A 21,134-nucleotide genomic window follows, 5' to 3' on the forward strand; every position below is an offset into this window, starting at 1 on the left:
GTTACTAGTCTCAAATCCAGACACGTGCACACATTCATGTACTCAAACCTCTAGTCTGTAGGTGCTGAGGACAGGCCTGATATATGCAGGAACTGTGTAGATGCCTCCATCTTGTTCCTCTAAGTCTGGCAGACTCTGCTGTTCAGAGTGTGAGATCTACACAATCATAATAAGTCAGGAGTCACTCATGCAATATTATGATGGAGCATGTATGGTTATTTAAAAGACTGACCTGCAGCAATTCAAATGCAGCCAGCAATTCTCCCCCTGGCTGGCTGCCACAGTGCAGAGCGTTGTACTGGAGAGTTGGAGGTGTGTAGGGAGCAGAGGACAGACAGACCTCGGGCACTGCCACTGTGGCACCCAGATACTCAGCCTTTCCCTGCACACACCAGAGTGAGCTCAGAGAGGGGAGAGTCAGGCAGGAACATAGCTAAAAATAATAGTTCAAATAACTTGATTGAGTCTTTTATTTGAATTAGGGATTACCAATGCGTCGTCATCATACACCTCTATGAGGATATGTGGTGGCTCTCGCTGGATATACTGCAAATCTCCACTCAGCAGCAGATGGCTCATTGGCAAACACTGATTCCATGTAGGACTGAGAGTCTGACTGATAATCTGACAACACAGTATCACCAAGCAAATCAGACTTGGACACGACCAGCTTGAAAGCAAACAAAAGCAGCAAATTCTGGAAGTCCAGGAAGGTCCAAGTTGGACCTTCATGGAACAGAACTGCTTTTCCAGCATATCCTCAAATGTTGAGTCAGACTGGGGTACTTGAATTTGACATTTACAATTTGGCAGGGCACATTAACCTACCGAACGAAGCCAACCAGGACATATTGCTGCCATGAAGGAGTATTTATGGCTACATAGTCCCATACACATCTGTAAAGCACTGTGTGTCCATTTTAAACTTTTAACCGTCTGACCACCATTTGGACATATTATAATGAACCATGTTATCATCTATTACCTAATTATCATCTTTCCACAAATGGAAACACATGTTATAAACAGACAAAATATACTGCTCAAAAATATTAAAGGAATACTTTTTAATCAGTCTCTAGATGCAAACAGCAAATGCCTCTGGGGCTTCATGGTGCCAAATCTGGGACGCTCTACCAATTGCTCTTAGAACTGAAGAAGCTTCTCGGATGACAGGTGAACATCTTCAAGAAACTTAAAGAAGTCTGGTCGCTTTTCTTTCCAAGCTCTTTAGATCGCCACGACCTGCATGATTGAGAACCTTTACAGAACTGTTGCATCGTTTTGATTTCCTTTTATTACTTTGGTGTTTGGGGTCTTTGAAATCAGCCCTCTGTAGGTCGTGGCATCTTGCTGTTACTAACACATTACTCAGTGCATATTAGTGTAGATACCACATTATTTTTCCCTGCGGAGATCTTTTTTCTAAGTGTTCCTTTAATTTTTTTTACACACACACACACACACACACACACACACACACACACACACACACACACACACACACACACACACACACACACACACACACACACACACACACACACACACACTTACATTGGTGGTTTGACTGTGTGACAGAAAGGTGACTCGAGCAAAGGGATCTGACAAGCCAGTGTTGTCAGCAGCGATCAGGCCACGAGCCTGATACATGTGGCACCTCAACTGGAACTGATGCTGCTCTGCAGACACACAGACACAGCTGGAAATGTAAAACCTTAAGGATGAACTGCCTGGTCCAGAACAAAACTGAAAGTTTGTTAAAAAGTTATTGTTAGGGTTTACTACAGGTGCAATGTCAACGTTGTCTCTAAATGGTGGGTACACATAAATTGCTGTAGTTGAATTATTTCCATGTGTATTACAAGAGTTTTGCTTTCAGAAGGAAACATTTAATTCAATGCAGTTGAGTTGTCATGATCATGCATTCCTCCTGGTACTCCTGCCATCTCTCCCACTGTAACAAAAAATAATTTCCCCCAGGGATCAATAAAGTATTCTGATTCTGATTCTGATTCTCCCTCGGCTCTCTCTTTTCTCTCTGTGTATGTGCGTGTATGCGATAACCACACCACATCTTCCAGGGGCACGATCCCCCTGGGTCTCCTCCCTCTGACCAGTGACACACCTGCAGTAATCAACTCACCTGTTCCTCATCTGACGTTCCTTTAAATACAGAGGACGTTCTTTCAGCCATCGCTTGAGCGTTAAACCAACTGCAGTAGATACTCACCTCCAATCTGTAAGTCTGTTTACCTATTTCCATGTTCCCTTTTCCTCATCCATCCTTTCTTCTGTCCAGGAGACTGATATGTTTGTCTCGTGGACGGTTCTGTTCAGAGGAGAGGATCCCGTTTCACGGTCCTGTTTGAAGACGGAGGATAAATCTACCGGACTATTGTAAATAGAGACTGTGGATTTTTCCCCTTTTGATAGACACTGTAAATAGTACCTGCACTTCACTGTAAATAAATTCGCTGAACTGGCATCCTGGGTCTCGCTTTTGAGTCCGTCTGCTCAAAGGTTATGACAGAGTGCTTGGACTCCGTTCAGCACTCTCTTGTCCAACAGGAAGCTCAGCTGGTGAGTGTTTTCCAAGCCCTGCTCAACGACGTGCTAAGACACTACCTCAATAGGTTTGTTTTCATTTATTTAGATGACATTCTGATTTTTCCCAAATCTCTTTCTTTACACGAGTCACATATCCGTTTGGTGCTGCAGCATCTCCTAGATAACCTATCTGTGGAGGGAGAGAAAGTTTCACGTTGACTCCGTCTCCTTTTTAAGCTACATTGTTGAGAAAGGACAAATTAGGGCTGACCCAGCAAAGATCCAGACGATAAATGATTGTCTCACACCAACAACCATCGATATCGTGTCGGATTGTGGTCCCCAGTTCACCTCCAGTATATGGAAAGAGTTTTGCACTGTCCCGGGACCCCTGGCTAGTCTTTCCTCTGGTTTTCCCTGCAGACCAGCAGCGAGCTGGTGTGTGGTGTCCTCCAATCCTTCCCAGCTAGCTGCAGGGCTCTCATCGTTCAAGGCTTCCCTGGGGTATCAGCCGCCTTTGTTTTCAACTGTTGAAGGTGAGTTCTTTGTACCTTCTGTTGAACACCATCTCTGCAGGTGTCAATGACTTTGGAGGGCAACACAGGCTGCTCTGCATCAGACCAAAGAACTGAATAAACGATGTGTCGTCACAGGACTACTTACCGGGTCAAAAAGCATGGCGTGGTGGGTTGGTGCAGCCGACTCAGGGGGCAGTGAGCCCACTTGACTCGTTATACCGTTAGCTTCTAGGGTTAGCTTCTCTGCCATATTTCATCCCAAATTTACTTTAAATCTTTCCAGTTTAGTTAGAGTGCTAACCAGTATCGAGTGGTAGACTAGTAGGAGTTGTTTCAAACCTCACCATGTGACTCACCATGACTCCCCTAAATGGCCTCCTACTACCAGGCAGTACACTTAGCCTTCATTCCTAGGTGTAAGGTATGTGAAGACCTTTGCTCAACTTCCTGTGGCTCAACTTCCTGCCTACAACCACATTAGCTCCGGCTGACTCTTTAATCAAGCCAATGATGAAAGTCAATGCTTGGGCTACGCAGTGATTGTCCCAATGATACCTTGGGTTATAACCATTGCCCAGTCTTCTACACCATGCCAGTGTGGCCACACTAGCTGGGATGAACCTCTCACAGTACCCTTCTTGCCACTTGAACAGAGTAGAAGAAGGAGCCGACAGGACCTACCTTACCAAGGTGAAATATGCCACGAGTTACAGAGTCACCAACTCTCACTTTTGAGGTGCATGTGTTCTGTGACACAGAAAAAACTAATGAATCTGTAACTTATCTGAGGATCACATGTTTCCATGGAAATATTCACACTTCACCCGTGATGGCCAGATCCCGTGTCTCCGTCATCTCAAACGAAGTTGTCTTCTCGGGCTCGGTGCTGCTCTGACTGGAATACAGGTGGCTAAGACTCTCAAAAGTGAGCTCATGGTACCACTGCAGACCGATTATACTGTTGTGCTGGTTTGGTCTGAGTCCTGCTGTTAAAAAGTCTTTGTTGAAACTTGAATTACTGAAATTCATGGTAAATGGTAAATGGCCTGTGTTTGTATAGCACTTTACTAGTCCCTAAGGACCCCAAAGCGCTTTACACAACCAGTCATCCACCCATTCACACACACATTCACACACTGGTGATGGCAGCTACGTTGTAGCCACAGCCACCCTGGGGCGCACTGACAGAGGCGAGGCTGCCGGACACTGGCGCCACCGGGCCCTCTGACCACCACCAGTAGGCAACGGGTGAAGTGTTGCCTACTGGACAAAACAGCTCTGGTCTTCGTGCTGATTGCTTCAGTCCCTTCACCATCAACATAGGCGCAAGAAGAAGTACCTAACCACCAGCTGTGTAGACCTGGACTTACTGCTGAGTCTTGACTCAGACTCTGTGTCGACTAATCTCCTGTCAGGGAACTGAAATATAGTCATATCATAGTACCAGTTTCTTAGGTGTGACCAAGTTGTCATCATTATGGCCATGGTCTCTTAGCTGCCAAGCTTATTCCTCTGCTTCATATGCAAGATGAGATGTCCTTGTCCTAGTACAACAGAAAGTTTTGGGGTATGATGTGTATTTGCTGTTCAAGGGCCCAGTAGCCCTTGGTGAGTCATGGGGCTGCCCTGAGCTGACTGGTGTGACTTATCAGTGTGTTTGTTTCTACACCTAAGCACTTTTATTTAAGTTGAGTTGAGTCCGTGACAATTATAGGGTTGTGTTTTTAATGAATTCTATGAGCCATTTGAAACACTGGTTTCACGTTTTAGACCTGGAAACTATGTACATATTTTCCATGTCTCTACATATCATAACGCAGGAAACTGTCTTGTCAGTATGGACTGATTTCTGGTTCTAGGTAGTGATCAAAAGAAATGGAAAGCCTGTACACTGCAAAAGCACAATAGATAAAACAAGGTAAATAGACACTGCAAAAGTTAGCTTCAGTCTCACCTTCGCAGTGCAAGTGTGTGGGAGGGCTGTTGGCATCAGCGCCCCCTGTAGCTGGAGTGAATCCTGCAGGCAGGTTATCCAGCATGTGGCTAGAGTCCCTGCAAGCTCCAAACCACAGATACACATCCAGTTTCGCTTGGACTGATAAGCCTGCAACACGCTTACCTGGAGGCTGCGTGCACACAGACACACACACATCCACACACAGAGATTATTTTTCATCTGGAAGCCTTCCTATGGATAAGACATGTTCTGCGTATGTGAGTTTACCTTGAGAAACAGGGTTATGACCTTGCCACAGTTAATTCCTCGGGCCTCCTGCCTGCTGGAGTACAGCAGGTCTCTGGTTCGAACCCGGGCGTATGCAACACGCTTGTTGTTGCTCAGCAGCCACACAAACATGTCTGGAACTGTGTGCTGGGGCTAGAGATTGTGAGGATGTACATGTGTGAATGAGAAAAGTTGTCATATATAAGGCAAATTAAAAAAAAATGACATTTCAAAATTCACACTTTTTCCTGTGCCTGCATCCCAATTTTGACTTCGATTTTTCCATTTATTTTACTTATATACAGTAATACAACTTCACAGCATCAGTCATCTGAAGTTTCCTTATATCACAAGACAAACACTCTGCAATGTCAGTGAGAGAACCAGAACCATCAGACGAATCCCTGTGACAACTAACAGATACAAACCTCCTCCACAAGAAAGCGGAGTTTATGTGTGAGTTTTGCTGCGTCCTGTAGCATTTCTTTCACACCACCAGCATTTTTCTTCCTCCCTACCAGGGACTGTGCCTCCCCTATCATACTTTCCTGCAATACACATACATCCATTATTGTATGCGGTGTTGTATAAATGCTGTGTATGCTGTTGTTAAGATTGTGTAATGCACATTATGCATATGGAATACTAAACTGCAAATCTGGTCGCACCTGCCCAGGAGTTGTAAATAAATATCTTACATACTGGACATTTTTGCCAACAAACATCAATATCCAAAACAGTTTAAGTCTGCAATGTGATTGAAATGTATTATAATTGGTGGTCTGTGAGGCTTGTTGTTCATTTTGCATAGGTACTGAGGTAAAAGCAGACAAAAGTTAATTGAGATGTAAAGGAATGTGATAAGAATTGTACTTAGTTTTCCTACCAGCTCCTGTTTACACATGGTCAGGCGTTTCTTGTCCAGCTGTGTTAGATAAGTCGACTTCAGCTCAGCCTTCAACTTAGCCTCCGCTGCTTCAATGAAACTCCTGACAAACAGCCAAAAACATATTTAGCACAAACAGAATAAAATTCTTTTTCCAAATTTTTTCCAGCCCTCTCTAGTTTGCAGTGTTGACTAAGACTGCTGCAAAATGTTAACAATTACTGAGCTTTCAAAACTAAAGTAAAATAAAGAAAAGAACATTTGTGCTGACAGGAAGAGAAAAGTCTGTAATGAAGATCTCAAGTTTCTCAAAGAGACCGTAGTTCAAAAAGCTCAGGATCGTATCGTTTGCATTTTGTTTAATAAGGTGGTAAACTTGGAAAACCTGCCTGAAACATTGCTGTTATTTCCCCAGTCAAAAAACTGGTCAAGGTAGGACAACAAAAACAGAACCATAGGGTGAATGGTAAATGGACTGGTTCTTATTTAGCATTTATCTGCTCTATGCAAGTAGTTCCTGTCTAACATTCACACACATTCATACTCAGATCCACTGGCGAGAAACCTGGGGTTAGTATGTTGCCCAAGGACATTTGCCATACAGACTGAAGCAGTCAAGGATCAAACCACCAACCTTCTGATAAGCAGATGACCTGCTCTACCTCCCGAGTCACAGTAAAAATAGATGCCACCTACATGTGACCAGTATGGCTGGGGTGCTGGATGTGAATCAATTTTAGAATAACGCTGTAATGTGACAAAATGTGAAATAAGTGAAGCACTGTGAATAGTTTCTGGATGTGCTAGTGACTTTAACCTCTATTGTACATCCACTTTAGATTCAACTGCTGTACTTGGTAGCCTGAATTAATAAAGACGTCAGAAGCAGCGGATTAAAGGTGCTGGCGCAGATGATGGTGGAGCTGCCTGCCATGTATCAGGAGTAGGTGGAGGAGCACCAGCAGCAGCTGGACCAGGCCAAATGCCAGACAGAAATTCTGGAAAATTTAATTGTTCATGCTGGGTCTCTAGCAGTGCCACCACTTCACCCAGGCTCTGCAGTGAGGCTCCACAAGATGGGGGAAGGAGATAACACCTGCCCCAGTCATTCCAAGAATGGTTTCGGTCACGGCACAGGAAAGCCGGTGTCCTGTGGGGGAATGGTCGCTGTGGCAGCTGTCAGGGGAGACCCAGGTGTCAGCACTCAGCAAGCCTGACAGCAAGGAAGTGATTCCCGGATGTCTGTTGGGCAGCCCTGGACCAGCTGTGCCTCACCTGAAGACCACTGCCATCAGTTCTGGAAATGGGACCGAGGGATCAGACCTTTGTGTTGCTCTCACCGGTGATGTGAGCTTGTCCGACACCGACCTTGTGGAGGATGAAAAGCGATGATTCGCTCCAGAAAAGATTTCCCACTAGAACGGTCTTGTGACGACACTCTAAGCTCAGCCTTCGATCAAGCGATGAAAATTGATGGTCAAATGATGTGCACTGACATAACCCTGACATTTTCACATTTTGTGTTTATTAGGGAAAGACTGTATTGAGACACCACTACACAGAAAGAGCACACCCAGTTATGTCAAAAGTCTGCTGGGAAACTTTTTTCCAGTTGGCTCATTATAACCTGATGTCTGGTCACATGGGATATGACGAAACTCCGGATCCAGTCCTGGCCCGATTGTCTTAGCCAGGCATCCACAGGGAGGTGGTGGATATCCTATCTGGAATGTCAGCTGGTGAACCAGTCAACCATTCTGAGAGCGTGTTTGTGCCCATTACCAGTAACGGAGGTTACCAGGATGATTGAGCATGTATCAAGACACTGAACTGAGGTCTGTTAACTGTCCCCCCACAATCCACTGGGCATTTTGACCAGGCCAAGTCTTTTTTGTCCTGGGCTGTGCGGCTGCCGTACCCCACAGTCGTGCCGTGGCAGAGTATGCTCTTGATCACAGCTCTGTAAAAGTACTTGTGCAAGTGAGGTCCTATTCAGGACCAGGGTGGATGATGTTCTGTTCTACTCTCACCACCTGAGGCTGGTTGGTGAGAAAGTCCCTGATCCATGGTATCCAGGTAATCAAACAGAGAGCAGCTCTCAAGCTCCACCACAGTGTCGGGGATGTTGTTATCTCGGTGACAATCACAACACAACTGTTCAGCTGGATCTGGTCTGGCTTGTTAGCGCGGGTCCTGGTATTGGCGACAAAAAGGATGGGGAGAGATGGTCTGTATGGGTTAGCTTGTTAGCTAGCACGTAAGGCGCTCCGCTTGCCTCACTTCTCACTGCGGTGTCTCCTCCGTCTCTGGAGCCACAGAGGGGAAATGGTGAAAATCTCTTCCATCTGTTGTAGCTCCAGTGGATAAAAATCCTGCTTCAAATGTACGAATTGGATATTCTGTTCGTTAATTTCTAGTAATTCCTCCCATACTGTCTAAGTGTCCAGCCCACAGTTGTCCAGCCTAGAAGTAATAAATGCAATTTATATAGGCAGGAATGCTTCGAGGAACTCCTTAATCCTTTCTGTAGAGGAAGCAGAACTTGGAGATGAGTGGAGTGGGCTGATTCGTCTATCACTGCCCATCACTGGGGATGAGGTCACTGAGTTAGTTAAACAACTCCTTGGTGGCCAGGCCCCTGGGGTGGATGACGTTCCCCCTGTGTGTTTCAGGAATTTGGGGTTATGGGCCATTTAGTCCCCGTACAAGCGTTGCAGGAGTTTGGTCTCCAGCATGGAAGGATGGTGTCATTATGAAGACATTCTAAGCTTCAATTCCATGGACAAAGTTAATGTCTGTTAAGTCTGTCATGGCTTAAAATGTGACAATGGAGTTTGAATGTCTAAAATTAGAACAATGACAACTATTAAGTAAACTGTTTTTGCTGTAGGAGTTCTGTTCTCAGTATTTATTGACTTGTAATGTCAGATCACATTTGCTGCTATGCTCTGTGCTATAAAATAATACATTTTTATTCAAATTTAAATTAATTATTTAAGTTGATTGTTTGGCCTTTATTTTCCCAGGAAGTGAACCACGTGAGACAGTTAGCTCACAAAGTAGCATTACAGTTTTTTCTGATTGCTTAAGCACATTTTTTGTAACTATTGGCTAATTTTGCAAAACTCTTCACACAAATAAGAAAACCTGTCACCCAATAATCAAAACATTGTAGTTCTCTTGCAAAAGCAAACACAGCTAGATTAACTCTTCACACCTTCGTAAAAATGGTGTTTCCGTATCAAACAGTACACACAAGCCATCATCTACTAAGCACACAATGCGCCAACTGCACACTGATGGTATGAATACAAAACACATCTGGCTTTTGCTTTCTCTGTGCACAAGGTAGGCTATGTCAGTTTGAGCTCATACTTCTGTCATAGATCCATAAGCATAGAGGGATCCAAACTTCAAGCACTGGTGTTTATTCAAACACATCAAAACAAACACAAGTGTTCATTTCCAAGTATAGGATTATTTGCAATCGCCATAATGACTATATGGGTTACTTGGTCTGCAGTGAACATGCTTCCTCCTCGTCTTCCTCTTGCTCCTCCTTGTCCTTGTCATCCTCTTCATCCTACTTCTTCACCTCCACGTCCTCTTCCTCGGCCTCCTCTACTTCTCACTCTTTCTGCTCCCACCATTGTACTCCGCACACACAGCTTACCTGTATTATAGTGCTTAGGCTGATTGCAAAGTGAACGAATTATCTAAGAAAGTTTTCACATGTGAAAGTGTGCCAGACAGTTGGCAAATTAGTGTTAATGATAGCCATACATGTGTATACTTTTGCTAGGAGTGTGTTGGAAATTTGGAAGTTGAGTGTTGTGCAGTGAATTGTGCCTACAGTCTTGCAAAGTGTGTGTTACAAAATTGCAAACTGAGTGCAAAGCAGTTTTTGTGCTTTTAGTTTTGCACACTCAGTGAGTGGTTTTGCTATAAGTCTGACTAGTTTTAGAAATTGTGCTACAGGATTCACAGTTAGTGTTTAGGCATTCGGTAAAAACTGTAAAGAGTTGCTGTGATTACCTGGCATCTGCACAAAAGTCCTGGAGGACAGATTTCATCAGCAGCTCGGCTGCAGGATCTGACTTTCTGTGGAGCTCCCATGCATTTGTCACCCCCTCCTCCTGCAAGACATGAAGATGAAGTTTCTCTCACGAGTGTAGGTGAGTGTAGGTGAGTGTAGGTGATATGTTGACACAGTTATCAGGTCAGTCAAAGCCAAGTCACTTTTTCACTTTAACAAATGTATCAAGTGTCACTGTGTCTTAATATACAGTAGAATGAAGTTTTAACACACTCATCAACACACATCAGTTGTTGACAGTCCATTTCTTTAAGATATGATGTGAGTGAAGTTGCCCCCCCCCCCCACCTTCTTCAAATCCAACAAAAGTGGTATCAAACATTTGTGCTACGTTTGTGCTGGTTTGTGCTGGTTTGTGCTGCAGAAATTTTTGTTTGTGCCGCTATTATTTTAAAGATATTAACAAAAATTTCTAGAGGTCAACTAGCCCCCCCATATTAATGGAATCAAACAAAATTGATGTCAAACATTTGTGCTGGTTTGTGCTGCAAAAATGTTTGTTTGTGCTGCTAACATTTTAAAATGTTTAATAAAATAACGTCTTGATGCGTGCTTAATCATCCAGGTAAGTAAATCCCAAAAGGTTGATTCTGTTCATCTGGACATTTTCAGTTGGAGAAACGTTTCGTCACTCATCCAAGTGACTTCTTCAGTCTCAGCTGACTGTAGGTTTCCCCAACCTTATAAACACATGTGAGTGAAGTTGCCCCCCCTACCTTCTTCAAATCGAACAAAATTGATGTCAACCATTTGTCCTGCAAATTATTTTGTTTGTGCAGGTTATGTTTCCCTAATTTTATAAACAGTACATGTACAGTGAGAGATGTTACATCTGTCTTCACTTGCATCCCAGTCATAGAAGCGTTGGAGGTCGTTCATAAGAGATTACAGGATCATCCCAACCTCAGCAACAGGACCACTCTCAGCACTGATCAGTTGTGTTTGCTTTTGGAACTGTGTCTTAATTCCACCTATTTTGCATAAGGGTCAGTACAGGCAGAAATCTAGGTGTGCCATGGGTTCCCACAGGCCCCTGGTCAAAGTCACCAAACCAGTTCGTAAGCAGGTACAGGTGTGGCCAGAAGGGTCCTCAGAGGCACTGCTTTTCCACCACAGGCCGCCACACACGACAACACCACAGACTTTCAGGAATATACAGAAACTGTCACTGCCTACATCCCAAGAATAAGAATTTGCATACTAACAATCATGGAACTAACACTGAAAGAGATGAGATGTGTTTCGCTCTGTGTGTGTGTGTGTGTGTGTGTGTGTGTGTGTGTGTGTGTGTGTGTGTGTGTGTGTGTGTGTGTGTGTGTGTGTGTGTGTGTGTATACATACAAGAAGAACTGCTATGTTGTCCAGCATGTTTGAGTTGTGCATTCGGTAGGTTCTTTCTTCCCAGTGACTCAGCACATTAATACATGGCTTCTGCTTCTCCAGAGGCAAGTACATGTAGTACCTACACACACACACACACTGTAAACTTGAAACTTTACAAAAAGAAAAAAAATGATACTGTTTCAGTCCACTACTGTTAATGATTTGTTAATATCAATAGGTTTGGCTAGGAGTGATTTATTATTATTAAATATTATTGACTCTCCTTTATTAACATCATTAGCACCAGTAACCTAATCCATCCATCCATCCATGCAACCTCTTATTCAACAACAGGGGAGAAGCCCAGACCTCCATCCCCCCCCAGCCACCTCCTCCAGCTTATGTGAGGAATCACAGAGGCGATAAAAGGCCTGCTGACACGCCCAGAACACCTCACCAGGAGGTCAAATCAGATGCCTGAATCACCTCAACTGGCTCCTTTCAATGTGGAGGAGTAGCAGCTCTACTCTAAGCTGAACTCCTCACCCTGTCAGTAAGTGAGAGGCCAGGAGAAAGCTCATTTCGGATACTTGGGGGGGCGACCGTGGCTCAGGGGGTTGGGAAGCGCATCTGTAACCGGAAGGTCGCCGGTTCGGTCCCCAGGCTCTCTGTCCTGGTCGTTGTGTCTTTGGGCAAGACACTTTACCCTACTGGTGATGGCCAGAGGGGCCGATGGCGCGATATGGCAGCCTCGCCTCTGTCAGGGCAGCTGAGGCTACAACTGTAGCTTGCCTCTACCAGTGTGTGAATGTGAGAGTGAATGAATAGTGGCATTGTAAAGCGCTTTGGGTGCCTTGAAAAGCGCTATACATATCCAATCCATTACCATTACTTGTATAGGAAATCTTGTTCTTTTAGTCCCTGCACAAAGCTCGTGAGCCTAGGTAATGGTAGGGACGTAGCTCGACTAGTACACTGACAGCTTATGATGCGTGACTTCCTGTTGGCTGAACCTTTGCTGCATGTCACTCACCCGCTCTCTTTCCATCTGTCTATCTGTGCTTTCTAATAAAGGCACTGTTTATGTTTTATTGCAAATTTTAAAAAGAAATCCACGGTTTGCAATGACTGTCCAATGAAAATTAAACGTGCTGTCTTTGGTGCATAGAACAGAGTTTCTGACATCCACAAGAACTTTAATGTTTTTCAAAGGATCAGCAAAGTGACTCAACCTGTTTCCTTCCACAATGATTGGTTTTTCTGGAGATGTGGTGGATTTTGAAGTCATGGCAGCGTCTTGAGTTTCTCTGGGTAGCAGGGGGGAAGTAGGACTGTTAGGGGAGGTGCTGAGAGAGAACGAGCCGAACACATCACTAGTGTCTGGGAAATCCAGCACTCTTGGCATCCTCCGAGGGACTGCAGGACTGGTGAAACTGATAGTGGGCTGAGGGGCAGACTCTAAGGTGTTACCATAGTTACCTGATAGTGGGAGGAATAGTAAATGATAGTTTCATTATATATTAACCACATAAATGCAAGACTGGTATTATTCTTCATGTTTGGATTATGTGACTAAATGATTAGCAGGACACTAAACTCCTTAACACTCCACACATCCACTTACCGAGAGAGAACTCAAAGCTGATAGGCCTGTCTCCAATTTTCCTGTCAATCATGGTGGCCTCAAACAACGCACCAAACAGCAGGAAGCTCTCATTGTCGTCTGCATTAAGCTGGACACAGAAACATCTTCATGTATTCATTTCTCTGAAATTTGCACAATACTCTTTTTGCACAACCTAAATGGAGAAAGTAATTATCCATCTGGAGACACGGAGGTTTCCAGAATTTTTCAGTGAGGTGATACACGAGGGACCAAGTACCAGGTACAAGCGTGTAGAAAAATGTGAAACCTGTGTTTAATTTTCAAGCTCATGTGCCTTTGTATAGAAAAATAGATGAAAAGTGGCACTGTACAAATGGTAAAACATGTATTTACACTTTTTAATCATAATTAGATGCTATTAGGCTATTTATTAGGATGCTGCATGTTGCATAAAGCGCTTTGAATCCCCAGACACAAAAGAGAATCACTAGAACCATATTTTAAAATCTGCATGAAAGGAGAAATCTAAACAATTAAAAAGTGGTTTGAAGTACAATAATGAAGAAAACTAGAAAGCAGCATAAAATTGAAATATTTAAAGTATGACTACATTTCAACCATACTTAATTACTTTACTAAATGCATTCTTACGCTTCACTATGCTCTCATCCAGAGGGAGACATTGCAGGTCAGTAAAACTACTAAAATCATGAACTGTTTGCAAGTCCTGCCAAAAGTCCTGGAATTTTATCTGACTTTAGAAAAAGGCAGCATGATGTTGCCCCATTAGATGCTTTTTCAGCATGTTGTTAACGCAATGGTTTTATGGTTCCCAGTTAGAAAAATCTTTTGTGTAATTGATATATTTAGCTTTGGTGGAAGCTCTCAGAATTAGGTTCAATTCAACTCAATTGTACTTGTATACTGCCAAATCACAGCAACAGTAGCCTCAAGGTGCTTTATATTGTAAGGTAGACCCTACAATAATACAGACAAAACAATCATATGACCCTATATGAGCAAGTGCTCTGGCGACAGTGGGAAGGAAAAACTCCCGTTTAACAGGAAGAAACCTTCAGCAGAACCAGGTTCAGGGAGGGGCGGGGCCATCTGCTGTGATTGGTTGGGGTGAGAGAAGGAAGACAGGATAAAGACATGCTGTGGAAGAGAGACAGAGGTTAATAACAACTCATGATTCAATGCAGAGAGGTCTGTTAACACATAGTGAGTGAGAAAGGTGACTGGAAAGGAAAAACCCAGTGCATCATGGGAATCCCCGGCAGTCTACGTCTATTGCAGCATAACTAAGGGAGGATTCAGGGTCACCTGGTCCAGCCCTAACTATGTGCTTTAGCAAAAAGGAAAGTTTGAAGCCTAATCTTGAAAGTAGAGATAGTGTCTGTCTCCTGAATCCAAACTGGAAGCTGGTTCCACAGAAGAGGGGCCTGAAAACTGAAGGCTCTGCCTCCCATTCTACTTTTAAATACTCTAGGAACAACAAGTAGGCCTGCAGAGGGAGAGCGAAGTGCTCTAATAGGGTGATATGGTACTACAAGGTCATTAAGATAAGATGGGGCCTGATTATTTAAGACCTTGTATGTGAGGAGCAGGATTTTGAATTCTTTGTTTAATATGTGCATTGAAGGACATATCCTGGTCAAAAATGACTCCAAGGTTCCTCACAGTGTTACTGGAGGCCAAGGTAATGCCATGCTGAGTAGGCACCTGGTTGTATATCATATTGCTGGGTTTTTTTGTATTTTTTATTTGGGGCCTTTTACAACTTTATTGACAGATACAGTGAAGAAATGGCAGGAAAGCAGAGGAAAAGAAAGAGGGGAAGACATGCAGTAAAGGGCGGCAGGTTGGACTCACACCTGGGCTGGCCACTTTCAGTTGTACGACATGTGGTTGCCTGTTCAATGCACTGAGCTAAATGGCACCCATTGCTAAAGTACAATAACCTCAGTTTTATCTGAATTAAGAAGCAGAAAGTTAGCGGCCATCCAGGTCTTTATGTCTTTAAGACATTCCTGCAGTTTAACTCATTGGTGTGTGTTATCTGGCTTCATGGACAGATAGAGCTGGGTGTCATCTGCATAGCAGTGTAAATGTATGCTATGTCTTCTAATGATGCTGCCTAAGGGAAGCATGTATAATGTAAACAGAATTGGTCCTAGCACTGAACCCTGTGGAACTCCATAATTAACCTCAGTGTGTAAATACTGATAAAATACTGGAACACACACACACACACACACACACACACACACACACACACACACACACACACACACACACACACACACACACACACACACTCCTCTTACCACAGGAGGAGGATCCACAGGCAGGACCTCTGCTGCAGCTCTTCCTTTGTCATCATCAGCAGCTCCACCTGTGCCTGCTCCTCCTGCAGGGGTTTTCCCATCTTTCCCTCCAGCTTTTCCTGCTTTAGCATCTTTTATTGGCTTCATAATACGGCTAAGTTTGGAGTCTGACCCTGTCCCTCCCGACAGAATCTCAACAGCCAGCTCCATGTAGAGTCGGCCCCTGATACCAACAGAAATCGGGCAGCTCATTGGTTTCAGTTTAATTCAGTTCCTTTCCATTCAATTCAGTTTTACTTACATAGTGCCAAATCACAACAACAGACACTTTATGTTGTAAGGTAAAGACCCCAAAATAAGTTTTTCTCAGAATGAACTTTTAATATTACCTGTACGACACACCTTCTCCAATGCCCTCATTAAGCTCCCCTGTGTCATCACCCAAAGAAAAATTTCGAGCAGACCCATACAGGTTGATCCAAGCAGGGCCAAATGTTGGTAAAAACCCTGGAGAAATAATAAAAACAAGAGATATAAAAGTCACCACAGATCAACTAACAGTTCCTCAGTAATTCTTGTGTCATGGACTTTGTTTCCTACCTCTGTCACCATCCTGTTCATTGGAGATGCATCTCAGGTCAAAGTAATGGGTTCCAATGGCAACGTCGTTCATGCTTCCCTCATCCCAAACCTACGAGGAAAGAGAAGCCAGAATTCTAGAAACATTAGTTTGATATGAGGTCAGTGATTATGGACTTAAAACATGACTCTTTCTAAGTGTAAATTACAGTGAAACTACATACAAACATGAAGTGAGCACTTCTGCGTTCATACCTGGATCTTCAGTCTCTGACACAGAGGAGGAAACATTTCAGTGAAGACAATCTGCTCATTCCACACTGGATCTGCTGTCGACTTTTGTGTTGACGTCCGACCCTGAAGGGACGAGTAAATGATTAGAACGTGATATTGATTTGCACAGTGGCGAGTACTGCCACTTCACTGCGAGGGGGCTCCTGGTGCAAAGTGCTTATGATGTAAATAGTAAAACACTGTATAAATGTATAATTTTACACTCTAGTGTAAAAGCCTCCCAAATCACCTGCAGAGATACCAGCCCCAGTGACCCTCAGAACAAGGAGGCAGTGAAAAGTAGCTTTTATGTTTAATTTCTAAATATAAATGATCAGACTTATCTGCTAATAAATGACATTTAACCAACCACTTGTTTGAAGAAGCTGACCACAACATATGGGTCTATGAGTGCTGTGTTTTCTCCTATGAAGGCCTTGGTGACATTAGCCATGATGCTGGAGTTGTTGCGGGGAAGGCCTTCAGCTCGATACACCTTCACACAGAAACGAGCCCATGGTCGTTCAGAAGGAAACCCCTCTGGAATCAACAGGTTCCTGAGGATGACAATAAACCATACACTTTTGCTACGAATTATGAGCAACAAGTGGAGGGATGAGCAGCACAAAGGCAAGTCTCATAATAGCTTAAGCTTTTGCATATACAGGGAGTGCAGAATTATTAGGCAAGTTGTATTTTTGAGGAATAATTTTATTATTGAACAACGACCATGTTCTCAATGAACCCAAAAAACTCATTAATATCAAAGCTGAATGTTTTTGGAAGTAGTTTTTAGTTTGTTTTTAGTTTTAGCTATTTTAGGGGGATATCTGTGTGTGCAGGTGACTATTACTGTGCATAATTATTAGGCAACTTAACAAAAAACAAATATATACCCATTTCAATTATTTATTTTTACCAGTGACACCAATATAACATCTCCACATTCACAAATATACATTTCTGACATTCAAAAACAAAACAAAAACAAATCAGCGACCAATATAGCCACCTTTCTTTGCAAGGACACTCAAAAGCCTGCCATCCATGGATTCTGTCAGTGTTTTGATCTGTTCACCATCAACATTGCGTGCAGCAGCAACCACAGCCTCCCAGACACTGTTCAGAGAGGTGTACTGTTTTCCCTCCTTGTAAATCTCACATTTGATGATGGACCACAGGTTCTCAATGGGGTTCAGATCAGGTGAACAAGGAGGCCATGTCATTAGTTTTTCTTCTTTTATACCCTTTCTTGCCAGCCACGCTGTGGAGTACTTGGACGCGTGTGATGGAGCATTGTCCTGCATGAAAATCATGTTTTTCTTGAAGGATGCAGACTTCTTCCTGTACCACTGCTTGAAGAAGGTGTCTTCCAGAAACTGGCAGTAGGACTGGGAGTTGAGCTTGACTCCATCCTCAACCCGAAAAGGCCCCACAAGCTCATCTTTGATGATACCAGCCCAAACCAGTACTCCACCTCCACCTTGCTGAGTCGGACTGGAGCTCTCTGCCCTTTACCAATCCAGCCACGGGCCCATCCATCTGGCCCATCAAGACTCACTCTCATTTCATCAGTCCATAAAACCTTAGAAAAACCAGTCTTGAGATATTTCTTGGCCCAGTCTTGACATTTCAGCTTGTGTGTCTTGTTCAGTGGTGGTCGTCTTTCAGCCTTTCTTACCTTGGCCATGTCTCTGAGTATTGCACACCTTGTGCTTTTGGGCACTCCAGTGATGTTGCAGCTCTGAAATATGGCCAAACTGGTGGCAAGTGGCATCTTGGCAGCTGCACGCTTGACTTTTCTCAGTTCATGGGCAGTTATTTTGCGCCTTGGTTTTTCCACACGCTTCTTGCGACCCTGTTGACTATTTTGAATGAAACGCTTGATTGGTCGATGATCACGCTTCAGAAGCTTTGCAATTTTGAGACTGCTGCATCCCTCTGCAAGATATCTCACTATTTTTGACTTTTCTGAGCCTGTCAACTCCTTCTTTTGACCCATTTTGCCAAAGGAAAGGACGTTGCCTAATAATTATGCACACCTGATATAGGGTGTTGATGTCATTAGACCACACCCCTTCTCATTACAGAGATGCACATCACCTAATATGCTTAATTGGTAGCAGGCTTTCGAGCCTATACAGCTTGGAGTAAGACAACATGCATGAAGAGGATGATGTGGACAAAATACTCATTTGCCTAATAATTCTGCACTCCCTGTACATCATCTGTCTGTAGCACTGAGCATGAGTAACATGAATCTCGATTGAAGCTTGAGCTCCCCCGATACAACCTTCAGTGGTTTATTAATTCTTTATAATCCAAGCCGCTCTGCAAATGCTTTTCCAGCTTGGAGTAAGACAACATGCATGAAGAGGATGATGTGGACAAAATACTCATTTGCCTAATAATTCTGCACTCCCTGTACTGATATCTCTGATTCGAGCAGCCCTTGGACTGGCTCAAAGATGTTCATTTCAAGAGGAGAAAATCCCGTGGACGCCTGGATCACCTCCTGCACTGCAAACAACAGAGGGTCTAACCAGCGATCCCAATTGTGTCCATCCAAATGAAAGAACTTACTAATCATGGATTTTATAGTCTTATTCAGCCGCTCCCCCAACCTGTCAGCTTGAGGGTGGCAGACGCTGGTCCGAACATATTTACTACTCAATAATTCGTACAGCTCTTTTAGTGTGACAATGAACAATGTGTTCTGGTCAACTAGTACCTCTTTCGGGATAACGACTCGGGAGATGACCTGAAACAGCACCTGGGCCACACTCTTTGCAGAAATGCTGCACAGCGGCACTGCCTCCGGATATCATGTTGCATAACCCAGCAGAACTAATACAAAGTGATATTTAATACTCACCACAGCACTGAGTGTGCCTTGAACATCCCACGGAGCACTGTTCAAGCGATCATTCAGAAATGGAAGGAGTATGGCACAACTGTAAACCTACCAAGACAAGGCCGTCCACCTAAACTCACAGGCCCAACAAGGAGAGCGCTGATCAGAAATGCAGCCAAGAGGCCCATGGTGACTCTGGACGAGCTGCAGAGATCTACAGCTCATAAAAAAAGTGTGCGTGTTAGTCCCCATAGGGAAATAGTTCCTCTGCATTTAACCCATTCACCCAGTGAAGCTGGGGGAATCTGTCCATAGGACAACTATTAGTCGTGCACTGCACAAAGTTGGCCTTTATGGTAATTTACCATTTTATGGTGGCAAGAAGAAAGCCATTGTTAACAGAAAACCAGAAGAAGTCCCGTTTGCAGTTTGCCACAAGCCATGTGGGGACACAGCAAACATGTGGAAGAAGCTGCTCTGGTCAGATGAGACCAAAATGGAACTTAGTGGCTAAAATGCAAAACGCTATGTGTGGCAGAAAACTAACACTGCACATCACTCTGAACACACCATCCCCACTGTCAGATATGGTGGTGGCAGCATCATGCTCTGGGGGGGCTTCTCTTCAGCAGGGACAGGGAAGCTGGTCAGAGTTGATGGGACGACGGATGGAGCCAAATACAGGGCAGTCTTGGAAGAAAACCTCTTAGAGTCTGCAAAAGACTTGAGACTGGGGCGGAGGTTCACAACGACCCTAAACATAAAGCCAGGGCAACAATGCAATGGTTTAAAACAAAACATATCCATGTGTTAGACTGGCCCAGTCAAAGTCCAGATCTAAATCCAATCCAGAATCTGTGGCAAGATCTGAAAACTGCTGTTCACAAACGCTGCCCATCTAATCTGACTGAGCTGGAGCTGTTTTGCAAAGAAGAATGGGCAAAGATTTCAGTCTGTAGATGTGCAAAGCTGGTAGAGACAGACCCTAAAAGACTGGCAGCTGGAACTGCAGCAAAAGCTGGTTCTACAGAGTATTGACTCAGGGGGCTGAATAATTACACACACCCCACTCTGCAGTTATTTATTTGTAAAACATGTTTGGAGTCATGTATGACTTCTCACGTGTACACCACTTTGTGTTGGTCTTTGGGAGTACAAGAAAATAATTATTATAATATGATGTGTTAAATTTGTTTAGATCAGAGGAATAAGGAGGGATTGGTCTGTGTTTCAGTTTGGCTTAGCTGTAGCCTGAGAGTGTAATTGTTTAGAGAGAAAGGAATTTATGGACACTGGGGGTCTGCCTGCCTGCCAGGAGACAGGAAGCTACAGTTGGGGGTTGCTGATGCTGATGCTTGTACCTTTAATAAAAACTCATAATTGTTATAAACTTAGAAGTAGGTTTGCAGGAGACTCTCCACATGCTTATCTGTAAATGTAAGACAACAAGAGGCCAACGACCCAGTGGATGCAGAGTGGGGGTCTCAGTGTTTATAATATGTTAACTCTGTTTTCTATGTTGTGTAGAGGAATTTGGTGTAGCTTGGGTGAGGAGATTACTTTTATGACCCCCAGGAAGTCACGTATGCAGAGACACACACAGTGCTTTAACTGTTACGACACACCCACACCTACATGCACACTCACTCACTCACGTACACACACATACACACAGGTACGCGCACACAGTCACTCACGTGCACTCACATAGACACGCGGGTATGCACACACACAGGCACTCACATGCTCGTGCATAAACACAGACACACAGGGTTTGCAGCGCACCATGGGGGTTTCATGATGGGGTCACTTCTATAAAGCTGGCTGTAACTAACAAAGAGGTGGAAGATTCTGCAGAGGGACACCGGCCTGGCACGTCTTCCCTTCTAGAAGAT

The 21,134-nt window shown here is 43.9% G+C and overlaps 1 protein-coding gene across 1 annotated transcript in view; it reads right to left on the reverse strand.

Moving 5' to 3' along the window:
- Nucleotides 1-21,134, reverse strand: part of fer1l6 (fer-1 like family member 6) — a gene marked incomplete at its 5' end in the record, with an annotated part of 80,373 nt that overhangs the window by 24,335 nt on the left and 34,904 nt on the right. The window contains 17 exons of the mRNA XM_080903106.1: nucleotides 49-156; nucleotides 233-382; nucleotides 490-624; nucleotides 1,558-1,682; nucleotides 5,023-5,194; nucleotides 5,293-5,445; nucleotides 5,721-5,840; nucleotides 6,179-6,281; nucleotides 10,214-10,314; nucleotides 11,616-11,736; nucleotides 12,830-13,076; nucleotides 13,222-13,330; nucleotides 15,534-15,756; nucleotides 15,923-16,040; nucleotides 16,134-16,224; nucleotides 16,368-16,469; nucleotides 16,756-16,942. Of these exons, the coding sequence (XP_080759232.1) occupies nucleotides 49-156; nucleotides 233-382; nucleotides 490-624; nucleotides 1,558-1,682; nucleotides 5,023-5,194; nucleotides 5,293-5,445; nucleotides 5,721-5,840; nucleotides 6,179-6,281; nucleotides 10,214-10,314; nucleotides 11,616-11,736; nucleotides 12,830-13,076; nucleotides 13,222-13,330; nucleotides 15,534-15,756; nucleotides 15,923-16,040; nucleotides 16,134-16,224; nucleotides 16,368-16,469; nucleotides 16,756-16,942 (2,365 nt within the window). The remainder of the gene's footprint in view (nucleotides 1-48; nucleotides 157-232; nucleotides 383-489; nucleotides 625-1,557; nucleotides 1,683-5,022; nucleotides 5,195-5,292; nucleotides 5,446-5,720; nucleotides 5,841-6,178; nucleotides 6,282-10,213; nucleotides 10,315-11,615; nucleotides 11,737-12,829; nucleotides 13,077-13,221; nucleotides 13,331-15,533; nucleotides 15,757-15,922; nucleotides 16,041-16,133; nucleotides 16,225-16,367; nucleotides 16,470-16,755; nucleotides 16,943-21,134) is intronic.

Source organism: Rhamphochromis sp. 'chilingali' (assembly GCF_963969265.1).
Source record: "Rhamphochromis sp. 'chilingali' genome assembly, chromosome: 14".
Classification (NCBI taxonomy): domain Eukaryota; kingdom Metazoa; phylum Chordata; class Actinopteri; order Cichliformes; family Cichlidae; genus Rhamphochromis; species Rhamphochromis sp. 'chilingali'.